This window comes from Melospiza georgiana, chromosome 14, assembly GCF_028018845.1.
Source record: "Melospiza georgiana isolate bMelGeo1 chromosome 14, bMelGeo1.pri, whole genome shotgun sequence".
In the NCBI taxonomy this organism is placed as follows: domain Eukaryota; kingdom Metazoa; phylum Chordata; class Aves; order Passeriformes; family Passerellidae; genus Melospiza; species Melospiza georgiana.
In genome coordinates this window covers 10,634,425-10,658,138 of record NC_080443.1, presented here as the reverse complement: position 1 = coordinate 10,658,138, position 23,714 = coordinate 10,634,425, and the positions used below count along the sequence as shown (strand labels likewise).

General features: G+C 38.5%; 1 protein-coding gene across 6 annotated transcripts in view; it reads right to left on the bottom strand.

Annotated features, from left to right (window-relative positions):
* Positions 1–23,714, bottom strand: part of CHD9 (chromodomain helicase DNA binding protein 9) — an 86,500-nt gene that overhangs the window by 30,907 nt on the left and 31,879 nt on the right. For 4 of the 6 annotated variants that reach the window (XM_058034402.1, XM_058034401.1, XM_058034404.1 and 1 more), the window contains 9 exons: positions 21,492–21,826; positions 11,423–11,534; positions 8,086–8,235; positions 6,895–6,963; positions 6,754–6,809; positions 5,325–5,442; positions 4,732–4,818; positions 3,293–3,430; positions 984–1,105 (listed from right to left, as the gene is read on the bottom strand). In XM_058034402.1, the coding sequence (XP_057890385.1) occupies positions 984–1,105; positions 3,293–3,430; positions 4,732–4,818; positions 5,325–5,442; positions 6,754–6,809; positions 6,895–6,963; positions 8,086–8,235; positions 11,423–11,534; positions 21,492–21,826 (1,187 nt within the window). Of the gene's footprint in view, positions 1–983; positions 1,106–3,292; positions 3,431–4,731; positions 4,819–5,324; positions 5,443–6,753; positions 6,810–6,894; positions 6,964–8,085; positions 8,236–11,422; positions 11,535–21,491; positions 21,827–22,638; positions 22,662–22,965; positions 23,106–23,714 lie in introns of those variants that run through there. The other 2 variants (XM_058034405.1, XM_058034406.1) reach the window with 2 other exon arrangements.

The window sequence follows — 23,714 nt, the reverse complement described above, 5'->3', positions numbered from 1 at the left end:
CTGAGAACAGAATGTTCCGTGAAGTTCTACAAAAATATTCAAGAAGTATTCTTTTGGGACTAACTTTGCCCTAATTAAAGGAATTTAAATTAGGCAGGTTTCCTCCATGCACATTCACCTTGACAAAACTGCTAGAAATTAATGAAGAATCCCTAGAAATCACACATAGGAAGTATCCCAGCTACACTCATATGAAAGGAGCGCATCAGAGCATCATTAGCAAATTTCCCTTTTTGATTACAGAACTAGACAGATGCCTAAAACTAAATTACCACCACTCCATGCTTGCCCTCAGCCATGCATTCCAGCCCTTCCCTCTGTTTGCAGATGTCACACAGCTCTGCACTGCTTGAATGAGAATTAAAATCAGATTTCCTTCTGCAGACCAGTAACATGCATGGTAAAATGCTGCACCCACTGCCATCATATCTACAAAGGATATGCAACTGGCACTTGGGAAATACAGCAAGCAGAAGATACTTTAACAGAAAGTGACCTTAGAAACAGAGAAAACACATCATTCTGGGAAAGATCTTCCAAGTGATTATACCTCTGTTCATAACACATAGCATTAATGCACAGAAGTTAATTTCAGCCTAAAGTACAGATAATGCAATTATTTACTAGCCTTACTTTTGAAGAGATATAACTTTATTACACAATTTCTAGCAATCATTTTGAAAGATGCAAAAAATTTCAAAAATTGTGAAAGCTTGCACTTTGGTTCTTTTTGCTTTAATTTCCTCATAGCCATTGAAAATTTATTTTCAGTTAAGTTAGCTGCATTATCTTAACATTTTTGTTAATTTCTGTGGATAAAACATCCTTACACACCCAAAGGTTGAGAAATTTGTTCCAGCTATATTATTTTAGCTATAAGCAGAGAAGCTACAAAAAATTTAGTTAAAACAGTATTCATCCCCAATAAAAGTGATTCACTCTATATAGTTTAAAATCTACATAAAAATATTCCATGCATATACCTATTGTACCAGTTGAATAGGAGCCAGTTAAGTCCCTCCAGTTGATATTCCCTGAGCTGATTGCCATTTTTATATTCCCTGGACTGTTCTATCTTCTTCCAGGAGTTTGGAGGTGGTCGGTCCTTAAAGGGAAAGACAAATATAGGTACAGATTGATACTTGCTTGATTTTTTCCCAAATATCTAACCCCTCTATTTTGGGGGTGTATCACCTTATATTTAGAATGTTGTTATTCAACCTTAAAAGTGAAGTGTCATTGTTAACATCACTTACTAATTAATAGTCTGCAAAAATCTGAAATTTCCTTTTATTTTTCTCTGTGAATTGCTATTTTTGAAGTTAACTTAAGTCTATATGATAATTAAATTAAATTAAGAAACTGGTTTCCAAAAAATAGAACACAAATACTTTGGCAGGAATAACAGGGCACACAAATTCATTTATACATGAAATTTCCAGACTACATGAAGTTTCACTTTGGCAGCTCTAAGAACAGGCAGCTGACCTACAAGAGAGCCAACTAAGTATTGGTATTAAGAACATCCCTGAAGTCTAAGACAGCTCTGGAAGCTGATGTTGAAGCAGTCTGGCCATCTACACAGTTACTGAGATCTTGCCCTCTCCCTTCTGCACTTGCCCTGCCCTGTTGATCACTCTGGCCCACTGCCAATGCATGAAGGCAGGGCCACAGTACAGAAAAGTGAACTTGTGAGAGCTTCAGTGTGCTGAATAGATTTCCCCAAGGGACCTGATCAGAACAGCATCAGCATAGGCAGGCTCACAAGACAAAGGCCATGACAAAACAGACTGAGAGTATCAAGGTGTATCACCTGCAGGGCCCTCACAAGCTAAGGAAAGCTGAGAGACTGTGTATAAAATATTTATGTATATACACAAACAAACAAGTTCCCAAGCCTGGAGCCAGAACAGCCTGGTCTCTAGCTAAGCAGGTGGAATCATGCAGTTTTTGACTGATACTAGGTAGGATTCCAGCAGAAAACTCTTCTGACAGCTCCTGCAACCCAACATGAACAAACTCACACATTCAAGTGAAGTAATTTTAGTAGGAGCTTTTCTCACCAGCTGTACTTCCCCCCCCCTCCCTCCCCATTTTCCAGCATTTATGAAAGCTTGCATTCACTCGAGACTCATGTGGCCCTATGTGGCAGCTCTGAATTTTCCATGTGAATTCTCTCTCTCTGCACTGCCAGCGTCAGCATCACCTGAGCGCAGGTCTGGGTGCAGCAGGAGCTGTCCCTCCCCAGCAGCTGTGCCTTCCTCCCCTCTCCCACCAGCTGCCATCTGTCCACTCCCCCACTCCCGGAGCAGCCCTGCTCCTGCTTGCAGGGCTGCAGTCAGCAAATAATTCCTTGTAGCTGCTGGAGCCTGAAGCAAAAATACTTGTTGCTGATGCTGAGATGACTGTCAGTTGTACAGTTGCGCTTTAATCATCTTTTTCTCTCACAGCCAAATATGGTAACAGAGGTATAACAGCTCCTCTTCCCACATGCCAAAATGTCAGGATTTTAAATAAATACTACATAAATGAACTCAATATAATATGAAGATGTTAATCGTGACTACTGTCATTATCTGTAGATGGAAAAACCATTAAAATAAATTCCAAAGCCTCCAAATTAAAACGCTGTGCATATTTAGTTATGTAAAAGAAGTAAGTTAGAACAAGTGTTGTACTACACCACGCAGGACACATGTCCTACTCTGACAATGACATACAGGACTTGAAATAGAACTATTTTGCTTTCTCCTGCTCTAAGAGACAGAAGATTGATAATTTCAAGATGAAACATATTTCCTAATTACATGTATTTTTCTGCCTTGCAGCTAGCTCTTTAACAACAAGAAGAAAAATAAAAGCAGGAAAAAATTACAGAACCTGTTTGACAGATCTCATTTGCCAATTCCCTTCAGTGCTGAAGAACAAAATTTAACTCTCTTCTCTATAAAAGGGTGTTAACACATCATCCTGCTTTCTCCTCATTTTAAAGGTGCTCAGTTCTGTGATAGCCAGTTTCAACCTGTGGCTCACTGCTCAGTTAGAAACTCAGAAAGTCACAGCACACTTCTGGTTTTTTTCCTAAGCAAAAATCTTTATTTTTTTAGAGTAACAACGAAGATAAGAATATTTATATATGCCTACCTGAATGTTTTATTACTCCTAGGTAACAAGGCACACAGATGCTTTACACAGAATGTCAATAAGCCTTATGTTTTAACACAGGAGCTGAAAGTTGGGAAAACTAAGTCAGATGTACTAAGACAGACAAGTAAATTAGATATAATTTTACCAATCTCCTCGAGTCAGGCCTGGAAGCTTGCAATTGTTCAAATTCTTCTATTTTTGCTTGATCTACATCTTCTTTCAGCTCCCACGTACTGTCTTCATATGGCAACGAACACCATTTTACTAAATAGTAAATAACAGGCTGCAGAAGAAAATTCTGAATGTTATCAGTTTTTAATTTAGTATACAGACTGTTAATATGCCTTACTATTAGATTAGCTCGCTTACACAAGAACTGGAATCAAAATCATATTTCTGACAATTTTTTAAATGTTCCATTTAGATTCCTGTTATCTACCTACTTATCCTTGGCTCCCAACACTCTGCCACTTTCTGTAGACCTCTGGAGTGCTTTTCAATCCCTCTTACCCACAAGCAAATCTTGTTTTAGTCTCAGGAAAGATAAATTACAGTATTTGTGATATTTGTGGAAATGGGGCAGGGTGGCAGAACTACCTACAGAAGTGCTACAGCCAGGACATTTCCTCCACTCTCCAAATCAGGCTACCAAGGCCCAAACCAGAGCTTTAGAGCTCCTAAACCAGAGGGCTGACCAACAAAACTATGATCAAGCTTTACGGGCTTGATGAACAACATACAGAAAAAATGGAACCAAAGTAGATCATCTTACTTAGATTCAAGATGTAAATATTTAAAAACCAAATAAAGATTCATCCTTCCAGAAGCTGAGAGGAGTCTTATGACAACACATTTTTTCTAAAAATTTAATAATGACAAATCTGCTGCATACAATGAAAGTCATTCTAACTCTCAACTCTTAGGAAGATTAATGCAGAAATCACTGGGTAAAAGTCTGCTCATTTTGCTATCCACACAAGCAGAATAAGCATTATAGATATTCCAACAGCCTTAATCAACAACTTTCTTCTCAGTCTTTGATCTCCACTGTTCTCAGACTTTCTGAATTTTGGCAATTTAATTGCTTGACTTGCTTTTCTGTTTTCTTTTTAATCTCAGAATGTTTTTGTTGTGTAATAGCTTTCCAGAAGAGGTATTTTAAATTTAAAAAATGAGTTTTGATAAACACAGAGGGAATGGTTCACTGGTGGCCATCAATGCACTTCAAATCACTGGCTGCCTACAGCTTTTATTACCAGTGACCCTATTCCACTATCAGAGAGACAAGACAGTATATGGGATCAGCCTTTTGATGGAACTCACAAGACAATTATTGAACCTGACATTTATGTCAGTCAATAGCTAAGCTTTGCCTACTATGACCTATTAATACTAATAAAAATATAAGCTATTAAATGCTGACTTGTCTTTCAAATCCACAGGTAGCACAGGACAGGACAAGACTGTCATGTCTCATTTAAAATATTACTGAAGCTTTAAAATCATTGAAGTGTTACTCTGAGACGTGATAAAATGACAATTTTCAAACCTGGAGCATCCTGACTTGCTTTAAGACACCCTTACCTCACCAGTGTCTTTGTCTTCACAAAGAGATACTTCTAATACCCGGTCTACCTCAACATAGTCAGGATTAAAAGGTTCCTCTTCCATCTGCAGTGAAAGATGAATAAAATCAGTAGAGAGGCAAAAACAGTTGGTATTTGCTAAAACTTGGTCTAACTGTACACAAAATAAATTTGGTAGCTGGAAATTACTGGGGTTTTTGCACAGGCCTTAAATTCCACACCAGCCCCCTGCACACACCCCCTTGGTTCTCCTGGGCAACCCTCACTGAAGAGGGATTTGACCCCAGATCTCTGGGATAAAGTGCTGTCCTGTGGAAGTACTAGAGAAATTAAACACAATCCTTCCCTCCTTGCCACTTCTAAGTAGTTACTCAACCAATCCCACTTTTAGACCATGTAAGTCAGGTTAGTTCAGTGACTCCTGAAGACTTGCACTTTACATTACATTCAATAACCCACCCCCTGGTGCAAACAACACCAATGGCTCATTTTTAGTTCCTAACAATCAGCTCTTTTATATAAAAGCAAACTACTAATCACAATTTTATATGGAAAAAAAAAAAGCTTATTTAATTTTTATTTCATACTCACATCTGCAAAAAAGTGAGCTCTTTGTGCTTTCCTTACTTTGAACCGCTTTATTTTCTGCTGGATTCTTTTATCCTTTAAAAGCTGTTGTTCTGTGGCCCACTCACAGTGGAGATATGAGCTAAAATCACAGAGATTGACATTAACACATTGGTGAAAGCAAAAGCTTACTATCTATTTTTAATATACAGTTAAAATAACAGAATCCACCATAAAGATCAAAGATTTAGTCTTCCAAATAATCATGTTGCAGCACCTCGTTAAGGCAATGCTTTTTAGATTAAATATGTGAAAGTCTGTAGATCCACAAATTTCTTTCATGTGTCCTAAGAAAAGAAACAAGCTGATTTCAAGTGAGCTTAAAGAAATCAAGTTTGAAATTTGACACCTCTATTAAAAAGCACCCAGAGATTTAAGTTACTTCATATTTTGGATCTGGTTTTGCCATGTATCTGCTGTGACCATCTCTCAGTGCTGGATCACAGAGCTCAGCCCATGGGAGGCTCAGGAGGAGCAGCAGAGCCTGAGGCAGAGGGACCTGCCCTGGGCTGGGGCAGCGGCTCTGAGGCAGAACCAGCAGCATCTACCCAGGAGAGCCTTTCTGAAATTGCATCACAGAAGTACACATATTTCCTCTTCACACCCCTTTTTGAGTGTATTTCCATCATTTTTTAAGCTTTTTAAAGATACGCTAGAAATAAGGCACAGCTGGGGATTACTCATCCTCGGATGAAAAGACAGATTTTGCCCTTTCAGAAAAACACAAGGTAAATGGTCTCCAACAACATGTGGAAGTAGAATCTAAAAAAAGTTACATTTATTATAGCAAAAATCGGATTAAATTACTCACATATGTAAAATTTAAAATAAGCTTCGATTTTCAGCATGAAGAATTGAGTAGTGACGGAAAAACAGATATGAAATTTAAAATAAAATATGGGAAAATTTTTTTTTCCCTGCAATTTTTTTATTTCCTGCCTTTGATGTAGATTCATTTCTATCACAGTTTTTTTCTTTTTGAAACAATTAAGTCCAACTACTACATTAGCATCTCCTAAATTCATGACACTGTAATTCTAATCTATGTCCACAAAACACCTCTGATTTAAATTCATGAAATTAAAATTTGTCTCAGGCATGTAGCCCCTGACGAAATTAATAAATATATATTCTAATTTCATAAATATCTTTTATAAAAAATTCTGTTCTTTGACAGATAAAGGCTTCTAGCTTATTGGACAGTGCTGGTTCCAAAATCTTCATAGTTTTAATATTATTACTACCATATCACAGATTTTTAGAAATTTAAAGATTAAATTGGTAAAGAAAAATCTCAATCAATGACAAAATAACCTTCAAGCAATACAAAACTTCAGTACATAAATATGATATAAAACAGTTCAGTCAACACATTCAACTCTTTAATACTTACTAGTTCTTGTATTTTACAAAAAACTCTTCTGTGTCTACTGTCATCCCTGCAGATATCTGGAAAAGGAAATTCAGAGGAAATGTAAAATGACAGATGCCCCCTTTATCAAATAAACTATTTTATCCCATGACAATCACTTACTTCTTTCTTTATTACCCTGGAGGATAAGATTTTGTCTACAATTGCTGCATCTTCTTCACTTGGATTTTCCTATGAAGACATGAAAACAGTGATATTATAAAACTGCAGTACGTGCCCACTCTCTCAGGCTTAAAACCTTCAACCACACATGGCTTGTCAGAAGATGAGCAATAAAGGTAAATTTGACCTCCACCAGCAGCTTTCCCTAACAGGCTGGGAGTAAAATTTAAAATCCACAAAGGGTTATTTGCAGAATTACAGCAAATCTGGCACTTGCAAACAGCATCAGCTGCAGTGCTCACCTGCCAAACACACTCAGCGCAAGCACTGGGGATTCTGCTGCTTGCCAGACACTGTGAATGCCCTGCTGAGCTAAACTGATGCACTGGACACAGCCAGAACTCAGTTATACACAACTGGAGAAGAACTGACAGGTGGAAAAAGAGAGAAGAAACCCAGCATGTGGCAAACTCAGTCTGATCCATCCACTGTGCACACAGGCACCAAACATGGTGTGGAATCAGAGGGAGGAGGTGTGGCTGAGGATTCCAGCAGGGCTGAGATGAGGCTCAGGAGGGACTGCAGGGCTCTGCCACAGCTGGGGCTGTGGTCCCAGAGACAGAGGTGATCTGTACAAGCTGCCTGCCACAGCCAGTCACCTTCCCTCTTGTCTGATTTGTTCCCAATTATATCACCATTCTCCTTCCCCTACAACTCCTGGCACTCTTTCAGGCCATAAACTCTTTTTTCCTGTTTCTTCCCTGCCACTCTGTTTACCTTGAACGGCTTGACCGTAAGTTTGAGTCTCCAAGTGGAACAGTGAAGTGTAAACCTGAAAGGGTTGTGTGTCCTTTTAAAATACCTCAGTAAACAGAAATCCCCCAAATAATTTGGTGCTTCTGTAAGTCATGGTAACATCAGAACAGAGCTTTTTCATATGCCTATGCCACATAAAACATTACTTGAACTATACCATCCTTAGTCCTATGCTTAACTTCAATTAAGTCAACAGATGTTTGGAACACAAAAAAATAGTAAAGAGGTAATTTCTTACAGTTTTCAATATTTTAGCAAAATGTCACACTAAACTGGGGCTTAAAAATAATAATGTATTCCAAGGTAGAAGCTTTATTAACTGAACTACCTGAGACAAATACAAAGTTCCCACAGGCCAAGCCAATTTTTACTTACCACAAATAATTGTAAAGGCTGCTCAGCAGGTAAAGGGGCAGAATTCTTCTTGATTTTAACAGAAACTTTAGCTGCTTCTTCTTCTGATTGTTTCCCTTCTCCTTCTTCAGAGTATTTTTTCCTTTTAACTTGACGATTTGATCTTCTCTTCTGCCATGCAGGAGAAAAGAAAGAGATGGAGGTTTTACCCAAAATTTCCCCTAACCTGAGCTGCATCTTCTGGGTCACTCTAAGCAATACTTCAGCTATACCTACAACCAAAGGTCAGTATCTGATAACAAACATGAAATAAAATACCTCTGTAATCCACTTATGTTCAACTAATTAAATTGTTATTTTCTCCTTCAGCTAAGCATACTATACATTTATTTTTAGGGTTCAAAAGTAAACATGAAACACTCTTTTCAGGGTATGGGAGCAAAGCTGATACATGACAGATCTCCCACCAGCATCAGTATTTCAACAGTGATTTCCTAATTTAGTGTAACAGCTGAGTGCTACCATCCAACTCCAGCATCACAGGGAAAGATGTAAAATAAGCTGATGTGTATCTACTAAATGGTGCTGTACTAAAAATTATGAAGGTTTCACTAGATCATACTGGTCAGATTGCTGATGAAATCTGACATGATGGCTAATAAAGTCTGTTGCTTTGTTGATGTCTGTATTTTCTCCTCCACCTTCATCAAGGCTGGTTTAACAGCATTATACAGTTACTTTGCAGTTTCTCTCTCTAACCTTCCATTCTGGTTTCAGCAAGAATCTGAGGACAACAAATTCCAGCTGAAGAACTAATGTTCAGTCAAAGAGAATAATTCCCTCTCACTCACAGTTTCAAATACTTAAGATTATTAGAATATTGCATAACATTTCCTAGCCCTCAGTACCAACATGAGACATTGTCTATTTAACTGTAAGATTAATTTGTAAATTGGATTCAGTGGATAAAAATAGCAGTATCAAACTAGTCAGCTAACATTTGAAAACACTATAATCTGCTTTAGAGAACTGATCATCACAAAATGAAAACAGCAAAACAAAACTGTCTCTACAAAACAAATTTATTATATTGAGCTACAAAGAAAAAAGGTATTTTTGTGCAAGAAAATCCACTGCAGGTCGTAATGTTATATTACACTGCAGTACTCAGCTGGGAGAACAAGTTGTGAAGAGGACAAAACCCTAAATCCTATGGTCACAATGGCTTCTGCAGAGCAGCTATTAAGTAACAGTGAGATTGCAGCACAGGAACTTTTCTTCCTGACTGTTAAATCAGCCTTGGTCTGGCTGGTATCTGGTAAATGACGTAGCTGCACTTTAACTACACTGCAAAAAATGAGCAGTAACCTAAGGGTACAGCACAAGTCCAAGAAGGGCTGTGACCATTCCTCCAGAGAAGCTGCAAAAATGAAGCTCCTTCATGGGCTTTCCACAGTTATGTACATTAGCTGTTCTTCCATAAATGTGTATGGTGTTAGGTGTTATCACCAAAAGGAATTTCTAATGTAAGGACACACTAATGGCACATTATACTTAAATCAATAATAGTTTGCAGACAGAAGTAGGTTTAAAAAAAAAAAAAAAAAAAAAGCCAGGTAACATGAGCAATGCAAGATTATGTAACTGGCATTTTCAATTCTTCTTACTATGTCTTTTCTTAAAGTATGAAGTGATTAGCAAAACATCAACATATGTTCTCCAACAGATTAATACATAATCTGAGCTGTTTGGAAAAAAAACTTTTGTATTTCCCTGAGCTGAGAACTAAGGCCATAAACAAACGGCTCGAAGACAAAAATGAAGTAGCATCACATATTAAGAATAAAAAAAATAATTAAAAAAAATCCATCTATTTAAGGAAGACACTTGACGTGAAACTAAGCATGCAAAATGAATTAGGGGGAAAAAAGGCCTAAAATTGCCCCCCAGAGCTTTGAAGCAGCTATTTGCAACAGAAATTAGAAACAGCTCTTTAAAAATAAAATCATGAACATATTTGAAAACTAAAGAGAAAATTAATTAATGAAGTAAAGCAATTTATGTCTTTGCTGCTTCTCCCCAGCTCCTTCAAAGAGAGCAGGGCAATGCTGTGACAGTCTGCAATAAAAGTTATTTCCCTTTCATGCCACCCCTGATTATCTCTACCCTCTTTTCCCTTCACACCAGGAGCAGGTGATTTCATGACATGTCCAGGAAAGAATTGATATTCAGTCTTTTATATTACATTTGTTGGCCTATAAATTCATGTTCATCTGATAACAGAACATGACTGAAAAGTTACAGATCCTTTCAGGTAACCTTTACCTAGGACAAGCTATCACTTCAGTTAATGAGAAGTCATTCTGGGAAATGGCTTCTGATCCCTTTTCCCCTCCAACATTATTATCTGTGAAACACCAGAGGGCAATTCAGTATCTCATAATTGTTTTTTGACAACTATCATCAACTAATGCAATTAATTTATACTCAACAGCACCTTATTGTGAATACTGATTTTGCCCCTGTGGATGAAACTGCCACAGGATAAAAACTTGTGCACTTCCAGCACATAACCTTATGTTACTGGAGATTGCCCTAAAGCAAGACGTTATAATCCTGTTACTAATGCAAACAGAATATAATCTCTTCTCAACAGTTCATGTTTCTTTGTGCACAAATTATAGAAATAATTAGCTACGTTACTGTTGTTTCAGGGCAATCTACGAAAAAACTGCAGAAAGTAAGCTACAAGAGGGCTATTCCTCAAGGGAATGACTTGACCACTTCAATTCTTCATTGGGCACTTCCTTCAGAAATACTCCACAAGCAACTAGGGCCTATCAGCATATTGATCACTGCTGCCTTCAGATCCCACACTGCAAGAAATCTGTTCTTCCAGTCTCTACAGAAGCAGAACTCAGGAAGAAAAACCACATTAAAGCTTGAAACAACGCTTTTAAAAGTTCTCAAAGAGCCAAGTTCACTGATAAATGTCCTGTCTGTTAGGAAATCTCTTCATTTTCACACTCAGCCAAAGCAAGGATCAGGTCTAACTGCCAGCTCAGTGTTAGTACTGACAGTCTCAAATCTTCAAATCTATGGGCTTCTGTACTGAAATGAAACAGATACAGGCAGGGCACTGATGTCCCATTATGGAAAAGGGACTCTACCCTGTAGGATGTTCTGATTTTAAACTGAGAGAAGTGGCTGATGATGAAAAGTTCTACCTATGAGACACACAGAAGTGTGAGAGTAACAGTCACTGCATCCAAGGAACTGTAACTTTCTGGAGACAGGGGAAAAAGATCGGGGGACATAACACACAGAAATGTATCAAGGAAGAACACCAACTACTCACCTGTGAGTCTTCATCTTTCAGGGGCCGCTGTGGAGTCTGCTTAGCATCAGACAATTCATCTGAAGATTCGTTTTTCCTTTTCTGCTTTTTGCCCAGTGTGATGATCAGCTTTCTGTCAGAAACAAAACCCCAGCCCTTGAGTGAATGCTGTACACCAGTGTGTGTAACTTCAGGAGCAAATCACCAGCAGTTCCCATATTCTCAACATAAAACTCAACAGCACTGTCTGAAAAACGAGCAATAGGTATTATCAAATACCTTACAGCACACAGTACTGTTCACTAGTGTTAGTGAGCTTCTTTACAGTTACCTTGCTATCTATCACAAATTCCTAATTATCATGTACATTTTAAATCTTTACATGAGAAACAGAAACACAAAATCCAACATTTAAACCAAGTGACAGTGGTAAACTACACAAAGTTAGCAGAAATATCATCCGCAGATGACAACACTAAATGATTTATCATAAAAAATTTACCACTGCAAAATGTAGCTTCCCTTATTTTTACTTAGAAAAATTAACTGTGGAGAACAATCTAAAAATCACCCAAAGCTGTCTGACATGCAAAACTTTTATGCTTAACTAAGTCATTCAATGGTAAAAATAAGGGAATCGAACAAATCTGCTATATCCAAAATCTGGTAGTTTTATCTGTAAGTAATCTTAGAACCTATCAGAGTATGTTAAGAACCATCATTGTGCTGAATAAATTAGTTAAACTCTAATGAAAAAGCACCAATTATTCCTCTGTTTGCATTTTAAAATTACACTGTAAATCATCAGATTTGTTTCTAACTAAAGGGTGTAAAAATATTTTTCCATATTTGAAATGTGCCAAATACACTTATTTAAATGTGTTTACAGTGGCATAATTGTAGAATGACAAACTAGTCAAGAAAATCACAGAGAGCTGTCCTAAAATATATATTTCATATGGTCTCTTATGATCAGGTCTGTAACAGAAAATGAGGAGAGTGTTCCAGCATACAAGTGCTTCTGCCATGTCACAAACAAATTAAGCACAAAATTTTAGTGTTTATACAGACAATACAAGTTATTTTACAGCATGTAACACCAAATAAACTGGTCAGCTGATGAGAACACTATTGGTGAGAATGTAATGGTTGAAACACAACTCATTTACCTCTCTTTGCAAGTGTTCAAACAAGAGAACACATAAATATTTACTATGTCCAGACTAAGAGTTCACAGGAACATAAGCATGTTAAACTACCAAAACATTATAGAAAGTTCAAGCAGCATTGCTTACAAAAGACTGCAGGTATAACTTCAGAAGCAAGGAATATTTGCATGGCTTTTCAATATTTAATCACTATGTGTGTTCAGTGGAAAGGCTAAAATGGGTTTTTTCCACTCCAGTTTTTTTTCACTTTTAGCACAAAGTGAACAGCACTGATGGATGCAGGTTGAAATGAGGCTGTAGTCAGCATAATCACAGAGCTTCTTGTTCACAAGTAAATTCTGGTCCTTGGCTTTTCATTAGGTGTTCTCAGTTTAATTATTAGTTAGAAAACATGTTTCATAATCACAGGAAATACTTTCAGCAATGAACACACTGGTTTCCCTACTGACTTCAAGGTTAGTTTGAGCATTTTCCCCCTCTCTTTTCAAGCTCTGATTAGGAGTCATGTTTCTTTTTTTCTTGGTTTTATTTTACGACTTGTATTCTTGGGTATTTGTCCAATATGACACTTTCTAGTGATGGACTTGGATAATAATTTTTTCCATTTTTATCTCACTTTGTTTCATAAAATTTAAGTGTTACATTAGCACTTGTCACTAATATGTCAAATCAGCTAATATATTCCAAAATGATGCAGACAAGGCACATTGTGATTGACCTTCTGAAATTGTTGTTAAAGGGAATTCTGGATGCTAAAACTTAATGTGCATTTAAAGGGAAAGGTGGTAATCTTATGAGAATTTCCTAGAAGACCATTCATAAAACAATATCCACCCCACCAAGTCCCTGGTTTGCACCTTTAGGGCTTGGAAAAATGGTAGGAAGTATGAATATATTTTTCCCTGCTCTTAAATTATTTCAAAGAAAAAGGATAGCTGAAAGTTCTTTAATCAAGCAAGTGTTAAGATACAAGCCAAGCTGGAAGAGGTCTCAGGAAGACCTGTGGTCCCTACTCCAGGCCAACTTCAGAATTCTTTGATGTTGCTCAGCCCAGTTAAGTTCCACTTATCTCCACGGCTGACAGCTGGTAGGTACCTGGGCAATCTGTTCCAAATTTTGATCCTCTTTTGTGAAAAGGTAGATTAAAACAATTCCTAAATGCATGTTGCTGTGTTAAATATTTGTATCTGTGCAACCACAGCTCATTCTCACCTCATGCACCACTGTTTACTATTTTAGGCTCAAGGGTCCTTTAGTATTCAGGAAACACAACATTAAGGGACATAGGGTTTCTATGGGTTCTAGTGGTACCCACTGAATAGCTGAGGATTTTAAGGACACTGTTTGAGAACATGGGGTATTTTGTGATTCTGCTCTAGCTACATCTTTCCTTGCACATTTGTTCCTCTCCTTTCCTTAATTTTTGTCCCTCCTTGGGCTCACCTCTTGCTCTGCCCCTGCACCTTACACACAATATTCCATTTGTCAGCTTTTGTATCTTTCAGCTTGCATTCCCCATCCTCAGTACTTCACAAGCTTCTCCCTGAAATTTTCTGCACATCTCTGCATGCTGTAGATCAGAATGTTTCTTCCTCTATATGGATATGGTGCCAATGACAGGAACAAATGCAGTTTTACTTCTTTCTGATCCAGTGCCCAGAATCACAATGCTCCTTGCTATCAGAAGTTGCTGAACAACAGTATGGTGCTAAAGTCATACATTTCTATCAGTAAAAATGCAATCTGCTCATATTTTGGCCAAAAACTTCTAAAAAATCTGCTATGTGAAAACAATGATTTTCAGAAGCTTGTAAACTGGATCAGTTCTGTGAGAAATTTTCATTGAGCGAACAAGTTCTCTTGCCAGTTTATAAATTTCTGCATGAAAGCATAAAGATCCTTGGCTAAAATCCCTTTTTCCACCCTGAAACAAACTGTTCTGAACAGAAACTATCTATTCTGTTTCTATGAAAAGTTAACAGCACACTGCAGACATGGAATAAATAATATCACCAGACTCCACTCCAATTTCACTTTCTCTTGCCTTTTTCAATTCATATTTATCTTATTACATAACAACTATAAATGTTTCAACAATTAGACATTGCAGATTTCTTCATTATGTATTTTCTTCTATAATTACAAACTAAAGATGTTGAGAAACTTACACCACAAAAAAGATTTAAAAAGAAGATTTCTCATGAGCCAGTATTACTTCTGATCCTTAGCACAGGACTCCTATCATGCTTTAAAGCTACCAACAACCACTATTTAAAGAGCATTGCAACTTCTCTCTTTTAAATGAAAACCAGTAAGAATGTGCTCCATTGCCCTTCTGTTTCATAGCAGGGAACACGATGGAAACACTGCCAGTACTCTGAACAGCTTTAAAGTGATAAACACTTTCCAAAGTCTCCAAAGAATAAACAAGGAAATATTAAAGAGGATAGAAAGAAAAAGGCAGCAAATACATATTAGGCACGTCAGGAATAGGGAGTACAGCTGGCCTTTAATACATCAAGCTACTGCAATTTTCCCAAAACAGAAAACACCAAGTTGCTAATTATTAGTGTCCAGAGTCACCACTCAGATATTATCATTTGTAGCCAAAGCACTTTGTTAAATTACTAACAATAACACTCCTACGTTATCAACAGTATTAGCAATTCTTTTTCACTAGAAACTTTGCTAAAAATACAAAGAAGAAGTTTCCTTGACAAGATACTGTAGCCTCTTGAATAAGAGCTAATTTGCTGGTATAAAACCATTTTCTCTCATCCTTTTATATGTTTCATAAATAATACTAACATAGTAATATTAGCCACTGTCTCCTTCTCCAGTTGTAATTCCAATTAAAAACTTCTGGACTGTGCACAGATTTTAAAGCACTCATAATAGTCTTTTTGGAACCATCAGTCAGTTCCAGCTCACACTACATTGAAACAATAATCCCAAATAATAACCAAAATGACATCCCAGAAGGATGGCCAAACCTTGAATTTATTGCCATTTTAATCAGGACACAAGATAATGACCTTAACAGATCTAACAGAACTCAAGATTCAGCGAGCACCCCATCGCTCTTAGCACAGAGCTGTGCCCCAGCCCGGCCTGGCTGGCAGGGACCAGGGGACAGTGCTAGTTAATGGGGAAAATGCTAGTTAACAGGGGACAGAGCTAGTTAATGGGGACAGTGCTAGTTAATGGGGACAGTGCTAGTTAACGGGGGACAGTGCTAGTTAATGGGGACAGTGCTAGTTAACAGGGACAGTGCTAGTTAACGGGGGACAATGCTAGTTCATGGGGACAGTGCTAGTTAATGGGGGACAGTGCTAGTTAATGGGGACAGTGCTAGTTAATGGGGGACAGTGCTAGTTAACGGGGACAGTGCTAGTTAACAGGGGACAGTGCTAGTTAACGGGGACAGTGCTAGCTAACAGGAGACAATGTTAGCTAACAGGGGACAGTGCTAGTTAACGGGGACAGTGCTAGTTAACAGGGACAGTGCTAGTTAACGGGGACAGTGCTAGCTAACAGGGGACAGTGCTAGTTAATGGGGACAATGCTAGTTAATGGGGACAATGCTAGCTAATGGGGACAATGCTAGTTCATGGGGACAGTGCTAGTTAATGGGGGACAGTGCTAGTTAATGGGGACAGTGCTAGTTAATGGGGGACAGTGCTAGTTAACAGGGGACAGTGCTAGTTAACGGGGACAGTGCTAGCTAACAGGAGACAATGTTAGCTAACAGGGGACAGTGCTAGTTAACGGGGACAGTGCTAGTTAACAGGGACAGTGCTAGTTAACAGGGGACAGTGCTAGTTAATGGGGACAATGCTAGCTAATGGGGACAATGCTAGTTCATGGGGACAGTGCTAGTTAACAGGGGACAGTGCTAGATAATGGGGACAATGCCAGCCCCTGCCTGGCTGGTAGGGACCAGGGGACAATGCTATTTAATGGGGACAATGCTAGTTAACAGGGGACAATGTTAGCTAACAGGGGACAGTGCTAGCTAATGGGGACAATGTTAGCTAACGGGGGACAGTGCCATCCCCTGCCCCGGGAGGTCCCAGCTGGAGGCACCTCCCCAGCACCAGTGCCAGAGACCCAGCTCCTCCCCAGCTCTCCCCCCACGGCTCCTGAGGCAGCACCTGAGTTTATAAGGGTTTCAAACCATCTTAACACTCTCAGATCAAGAAGCAAAGATTATCTGTCAGGGTGCTGGGTTTTAAGACTGCTCGTTAACAGTATTTGCGAGACCTGCTTCGAGGTACAAGGCAACAAGGACAGTCACTCATTTCAGCAGTGCACAGCATCACATCCCACTTGCTGGATTCATTGCTACATAATTCAAGGATTAATGAACAAAATCCACCAGTGCTCTTTTAACACATGAGATAATACAGCCATTTCTGGCAGCAGTTTTGAACTGAAGGACTGCCACTCTGACTCAAGCATTTGTAAATTGAGTTCTTAGAATTTGGGGGACTTATTTATTTAAACTATGCAGTGATTAAGAAAAAAGGAATTACCTAAATGTATTCAACTGATATTGTCCTTTACATCACCAGTGCAGAGCTGTTGCTTTTCATCAGGGCTGTGATATTTAATTTTATGTTTGAGTAGGTGGGAATACGTTGAGAGCTATAAAACCTAAATGCCAATCTACTTTTTTGAACAAGAGAATGTTCACAAATTCATAATTCTTCACATCAAGTGGTAAGAAGTAGACTTTTTAGATTAAATATGCATCACCTTAGATGGAAGAAGTAGAATCAATTAGAAAGAGCTTATAAATAGAAACAAGGTCTGTGCAAAAATATGAAAGGTTTTAAATAGATTCCTAAATGTCAACACACCTTGGTAAATAGCCAGGATACAAAGTGGTTCTGCTGTCTGCAGAGTAATTGTAAAGCAAATTTTGAAGAATTAACTTAATCAGTAATCAGTGCATAACGCAAATTAGTTAACTTTGGTAATACTAAATATATTATACATACATTCTTCTAATAATTTCTATCATAGCCTTATAATGTTATTGCTAATAATATAATTTAGTCATTTATCTTCACCAATTCTTATGGCACAGAAACTTTGCTAACCACAGAATCCAGTTCTAATGGACCTGACTGAAATTAATAAGCATTATTTCTCTGCCTTCACAGCTCCAAAAAATAAAACCTTTACCCTCACCTTTAGAAAGAAACTACAGCCTGCCTAGAAAGTAGCTGCCAGCAATTTCTAACTAGCACTGATAAATTAGAATGAAAATTGTGCTATAAATTTTTCCTGTAGGTGTTGATCTCAGAGCATCATGAAGGAAAATATAAACAATTAACATGAAGCCACCAAACACAAACTGATTGTCTGAGCAGCAAAAACAGGAACTCTTGAAAGACCATCCTGCCCCTAAATCCAGACACAGTAGCTAAAACTCATCTCGATCCCAGACGAGGGCTACTCCATTTCAGTAAAAGCTGTGCTGTATTACAATTTAAAGGACTTTTTTTTAAACTGATGGCTATCAGGATATTTTATCAAGGTCTGTTCTGCAATTAGTGTTCCAGCTCTACAGTTGAACTGTAACTCTGAAAATCCTTCTCCAGAGCAACCCAGACCTTGCTACACAGAATAAAGCCCTGTAAGAGGTCAAAGTCTATGATCACAATCTAAATAAGAGTTTGCTGTTTGAGTTCTGGGCTACAGAGGGTACAGCTGTGCTCTTACTGAACAGGCTTGTGTTTGTTGTGAGCAGAGATATGAAAGAGCAGATTAAAATGGTTTCTCAAACATTTCTCAAAAGAAAAAAAAAAAAAAAAAGAAATCAATATATTTGTTACTGTTTCAGATCACTCAGCTCTGTCTTGGCCTGCAAAAATGAAACAGGAGTCACCCAAAACATACATGTGACTTCAGATCTTCTCAAACACATCCAACTCTGCATCACCTCCTGCATTGCTCTGGCACTCCAAATCCAGACTGAAGCAAGAGATTTAACAGTTCCTGGAAGTTAAATGAGTTTGCCATAGAAAACCCTGACTGAAAAAAAATTGATTCATCTGGGATGGATGTATCGCAGCAGACCTTCTTCTAAAATGGAACAGCAGATGCACCCAAATTCTCTGCTACTGTTAAAAAGGTATATTTATCTTTTTTTTTTTTTTTAATTGTAAAATTTTACAGGTTTCAAGGTTTCACTCACAACTATAGTGCTTGCAAAAAATTAGTTCATAATGGCTTCTAACAGTTGGGAATTGTTTGCTTATCTTTTTAAAACATGAGGGGACCTTGAGTTTTCTGATTAAATGTAAGAAATATATAAAAATATGTATACATATTTATAAAGTTTTTCTCATTATTGATTGAAAGAAAAAATTGAAATTCTTTTTTATCCCATTTTAAACAGATCTCAGAAACCTTTCCATCCAAAGGAAAAAAAACATTGAACTGAGATCCTCCCTTCCTTTCCTGCCCAATAAAGCTCTTGTCTTTTACAGGTATTATTTTAGCATAGTAAAATTTTCTCCCAAGATTCAGTCAAAGTTTATTTTAAGGTAATGAGAAAAATCAATGGAGCAACCCACACGCTTAAAAACCCAATCCTATTTTGACTTAATGATTCTGAGGATGTGCTTAGATTCATTAAGAAATATTTTTTAAGAACTGAAGATAGGACAAAACCTTTACCAAAACTTTAGTCTTCTAAACTCCTTATTCTTTAATTTTGGTTTTCTCTGAATAAAAAAAAAAATATTAATCACAAAATTTTTTGAACCATAGTTGAAAAGACAAGTATAGTGATGTTGTAGTAATTATTCTGCTGTAATATCAGCAGTTACATTTGCATAGAAAGCAGGGTTTGGTAAGATTATTCTTTTAAAAAATCAAGGCCTTATTGCAATTGCTGCTCTGCAAAATCCCTGGGGTATTCCCTGCTAAGCAGTTATTGTTTTATGTATTTATATCAATAATATACAATAGTGCTAATTCAACACCACACATTAATCTGTTTGGTTGCAAAAATGAAGTATCTTGATGTCTCAAAGGATTTGATTTGCTGCTGTCCATCTAAATAAAATGGAATTCTGTGAATATGAATGGAAATCTGTAATATGTGTTGGTTTTAGAAGACTCTTCAGAGCTCCTTACCAGGACCTGACTGCTCCATCTTTAGGTATTTATCCTTCATAATGAAAGCAAGACCTGGCAGCATGACTAAGTTAGCAGAGTGCTACTGGCTATTAGCTGATCAGACTGGTAACTAATGGGGACACAAACCTTCACAGCCCAATGCAAAATGATCAAACATTGACAATAATTAAATGGGAGCTGCTCTAGCAGCTTGCATGTACTCTGCATCAAACACAAACACCACAGTTAAAAACACAGTTTGAGAAATGTCTCTTTCTCATCTGACGCCGTCTGATGAAATCCTGAAAAGTGATCCTAAGTGATGTGCACAGCAAAGCATTTCACCAACACAAAATTGAGTGCACAATCATAAATTGTAGGTAACAATTTACTTTTTTTTCATTTAAAAAAAGTAAAAGTATTATGGCAACTATGCAGTATATCATAATGATATTATTTTGGCAGGTTTTGTCAATTATTTTGTCAATTACTTTTGTCCACAAGTATGAATCAAAAGCACACTAAGGACAAACCACAAGGTTTCATGAAACTGACACTAGCTGAACAACAGTGTAAGTTTTCTAATTAGACAGATCCACAAAATGTTTATTACAGAACATGAGTAAATTCAGAAACATGAAAGTGAAATCAACTTCACAAAAGTACACATCACAAAAGTACACCACCTTAAACTAGATGGAGAAAAAAAGAAAAGGAAGTACTACTTGATGCTTACAAGCAGCATCATAGGCCAACACATAAACAGAACAGAAAGAAATTAACACCATGAAATTTCATGTTAAGAATGAAGTTGGGTACAGAGCAGTAACCTTCAAACTACAGGATAACTACTCAAAATTGTTCACTTCAAACATGTAAGAAAAGATCTCTACAAGGAAAAAAGAAAACACTGAGATATAGACTGATTAAAAGAACATTCATTTCTGCTCCATACAGTAAAATATACATATGGATATGAGACATTTAAATTTCAGAGATATGCCAGTTAATATTTCTGCTGCTGCAAAAAGAGCACAGATTTATGAAACTAAAAATCAGGCTGTAAGTAAGATTTCTATTTCAAGTTGTGACTGATATATTTAATACTGGAAATCACACACTATCTTTTAAAAGTAAACAGGCAACATAGGTTAGCTCTGGAGTCCCAAGATGAGCCAGTTCCTGAAACCCCTGGAGCACTCCAAAAGCTCCTCACCCTAACGTATCCACCCTGCTTGACCCAGCTGAGTCTGCAAAATATTTAAGAGGGCAGATTAAATGGATATGAGTGAAGACTACAAAATTGTTAGAATTTAATCTTTCCAGTATGTGCTTTACTTTTGATACGTGTGATATCTGTAAGAATACTCTCTTGTCTACAAGTTCATTAAAATTCCAATTTCTCCCTGTGTAGTTTATCAAGCACACTGTATTGAAGCTACATGCCAAAATTGATAAAAACAGCATTTATAATCCAGAAAAACTCAGTTTGGAGTCAGAATGGATTACCAAGCTAGACAGAAGGTATTTCGATCCATGCTTCAAAGCGAACACAGAATATTTTAGAATCTGTATTAAAATAATTCCTTTCAAAAGGACACTCCTACAGTGATTTTATCTAAAGAGAAAACAGAGCATTCTTGTTCCTGAATGAGAGAGTCCACACATGGACTTAATCAGGAAGAATTTTGTGTAGGCAGCGGAGGAGAACATTTTATCAGTAAGCAGCTCCCATTTTAATCAAGGAAATACAGTCTGAAGAGAAGACAATGTTTTAATCTACTTACCCAATTTTTGTTTTCTCTTTAAGTTTGGATGAGGAACCAGTTTTCGGCTTTTTAGTCTCCTTATCCTTTGGTTTGGATTTAACTTTTCTACCCTTCTTTTCCTCTTTTCCTTCAGCTGAAACACTGGGGAAGTTTTCAGGGCTCATTACTCGTGGAATGTTTCTCTCTCCTCTCTCTTTTGCCTTTGCAATTGCTTCGGATATTATGCGATTCGCCTTCTCTTGTTTACTTTCCGAGTCTGTTTTTTTCTTCTGCTTCTTTTCAGACATTCCCCTCACCTGGGTATTCTGCAACTTAGTATATGATCCTGAACCATCAGTCTTCTTGGAAGGAGGCTGTAGCAATAAACAAAAAGTACATTAAATCCCTTTAAAGATAGAAAGAAAAAGTGCAAACATTTTTGGTAATTTTGGTGATATGCATTTAAAAAAAATGTAACTGCCAGAGACTTATGTGGACACAAAAAATGAGGAATTCCATTTATACCACAGAATTGCGTGGGTTTCAAAATAACTACATCAATTGTTGGTTTTAAACAACCAATCCAAGTACTCAAAGTCAGTAAAAATTATTCTTCTGAAATTCTCTGAGCCGGCTCTCCACCTCTGTAATTAAAGAAACCAATCTTTAACCTCTGCAGCATTCCCATACATTTGACACACACATCCAACACCTCCAGTAAAATATGAAAAAGCAAAGAGCTCCCGAAGGTAACAGCATCAGTGTTTTGCCTTTGGTAGGATACCAGGACCACAGTTCCCCTAAAGCAGATGAATGATCTACAGGACTAACTCGGCGATGAACACAACAGATGCTCGAACAACACCAAGATTAAAAAACAGACAAAAGATAAAACCAAAACTAAAATTACACAGCTCTATATCCATAAACAGATCAGAAAGCAGCGTTTCCTTTATTTAGATCAACATACACTCCATGCCTCGGATAAAAGACGTAACTTGTTTTTATCTCCGGGGTTTTAATGCCCGTTTCATGGAGGCAGAATTGTTTACGGGGCTGATGAGCTTCTCCTGCAGCCAGCCAGAAGACATGTTTTTGCTTTCCTCCCCTCCCCCTTTGAGGAATGGAAAGAATTTCCTATTCAAACACAAAACCCCAGCAGATAACAGTTATGTTACGTTCTCACCCGTAAATGCGCCTCTGCCTAGAGCAGGAAGAAAAGCCACCAGGAATTTCCAAACACATTTTCTGGGCAAACCCCGCGCACTTCCCGGGATTCATGTTCTAGAGGAGCCTCATGGGCGGCGGGGGCGGGAGGCAGGGATGGGGCCGCTCCCGATGCCACCTTAAAGCCCCGGGGCTGCAACAAACAGCCGGACCCAGCTCGGGAACAGCTCAAGATGGCGATGCGGCTCCCGCAGCAGCAGCCAGTAATAAGGAAGGTTATTCAATCCCATTAGCCTTTTAGCCCAAAGAACCCCTCCTCCTCCCACTCATTCAGGCTCTCACTTACCCTTCCTCTCGGCCTCTTCACTGAAGACATTTTTGGCGTCAGACAAAGACTTGCCCTCCGCTTTTGCAGCACCCCCGGCAGTGCTCAGGAGAAAAGCATGGGGAGAAGATTGCTAAATGGCCTATTTAGCGAGCGGCAGCCGGGCCGCGCTCAGCCCTCCCCGAGCGCTCGCTCGCTTCAGCAGCATCCCCGCGCCCTGCCCGGCGCGCACCCGCCGCCCCCGGCCCGGCCCGGCCCCGCCGTGCGCGGAGCGCCGGATCCCAACAAAGCGCGGAAAGAAACGCACAAAGCATCAAAAGGCATCAGCGCCAATATTAGCGCTGGTTAGACCCGCTCCCCGCGGAACTAGGCCAGCAGATGGTGCTACCCGTCATTATTCCATTAGGCTCCACGTTTAACCCCCGCGGGGATCGGCTTTAACCCTTGCCGCTCCCCGCCCGCAGCGCCGCCCACAGCGCCGCTCGCTCCCTGGAAAGCCGTGGGAACCGGGCGCTGTGTGCGCCGGACCCGCTGCACCGCAACCCTGCGGCTCCAGCCCGGGGAGGGCACCGGGAACAGCGGCCGAATCCCAGCCTCTGCCCTCACAAACAGATTTTGCTCTCCTTGATTTTTTTTTTATTATTTTTTCTTGCATTTACTTCATTACTATACGATGGTAAGAGTGACTATAGATCATTTGCTGACAGGCTTCCCTGCTTCCTACAGAAAATGGAAGAACTGCTCGGTTTTATCCCTCTGCCTCTGCCCAG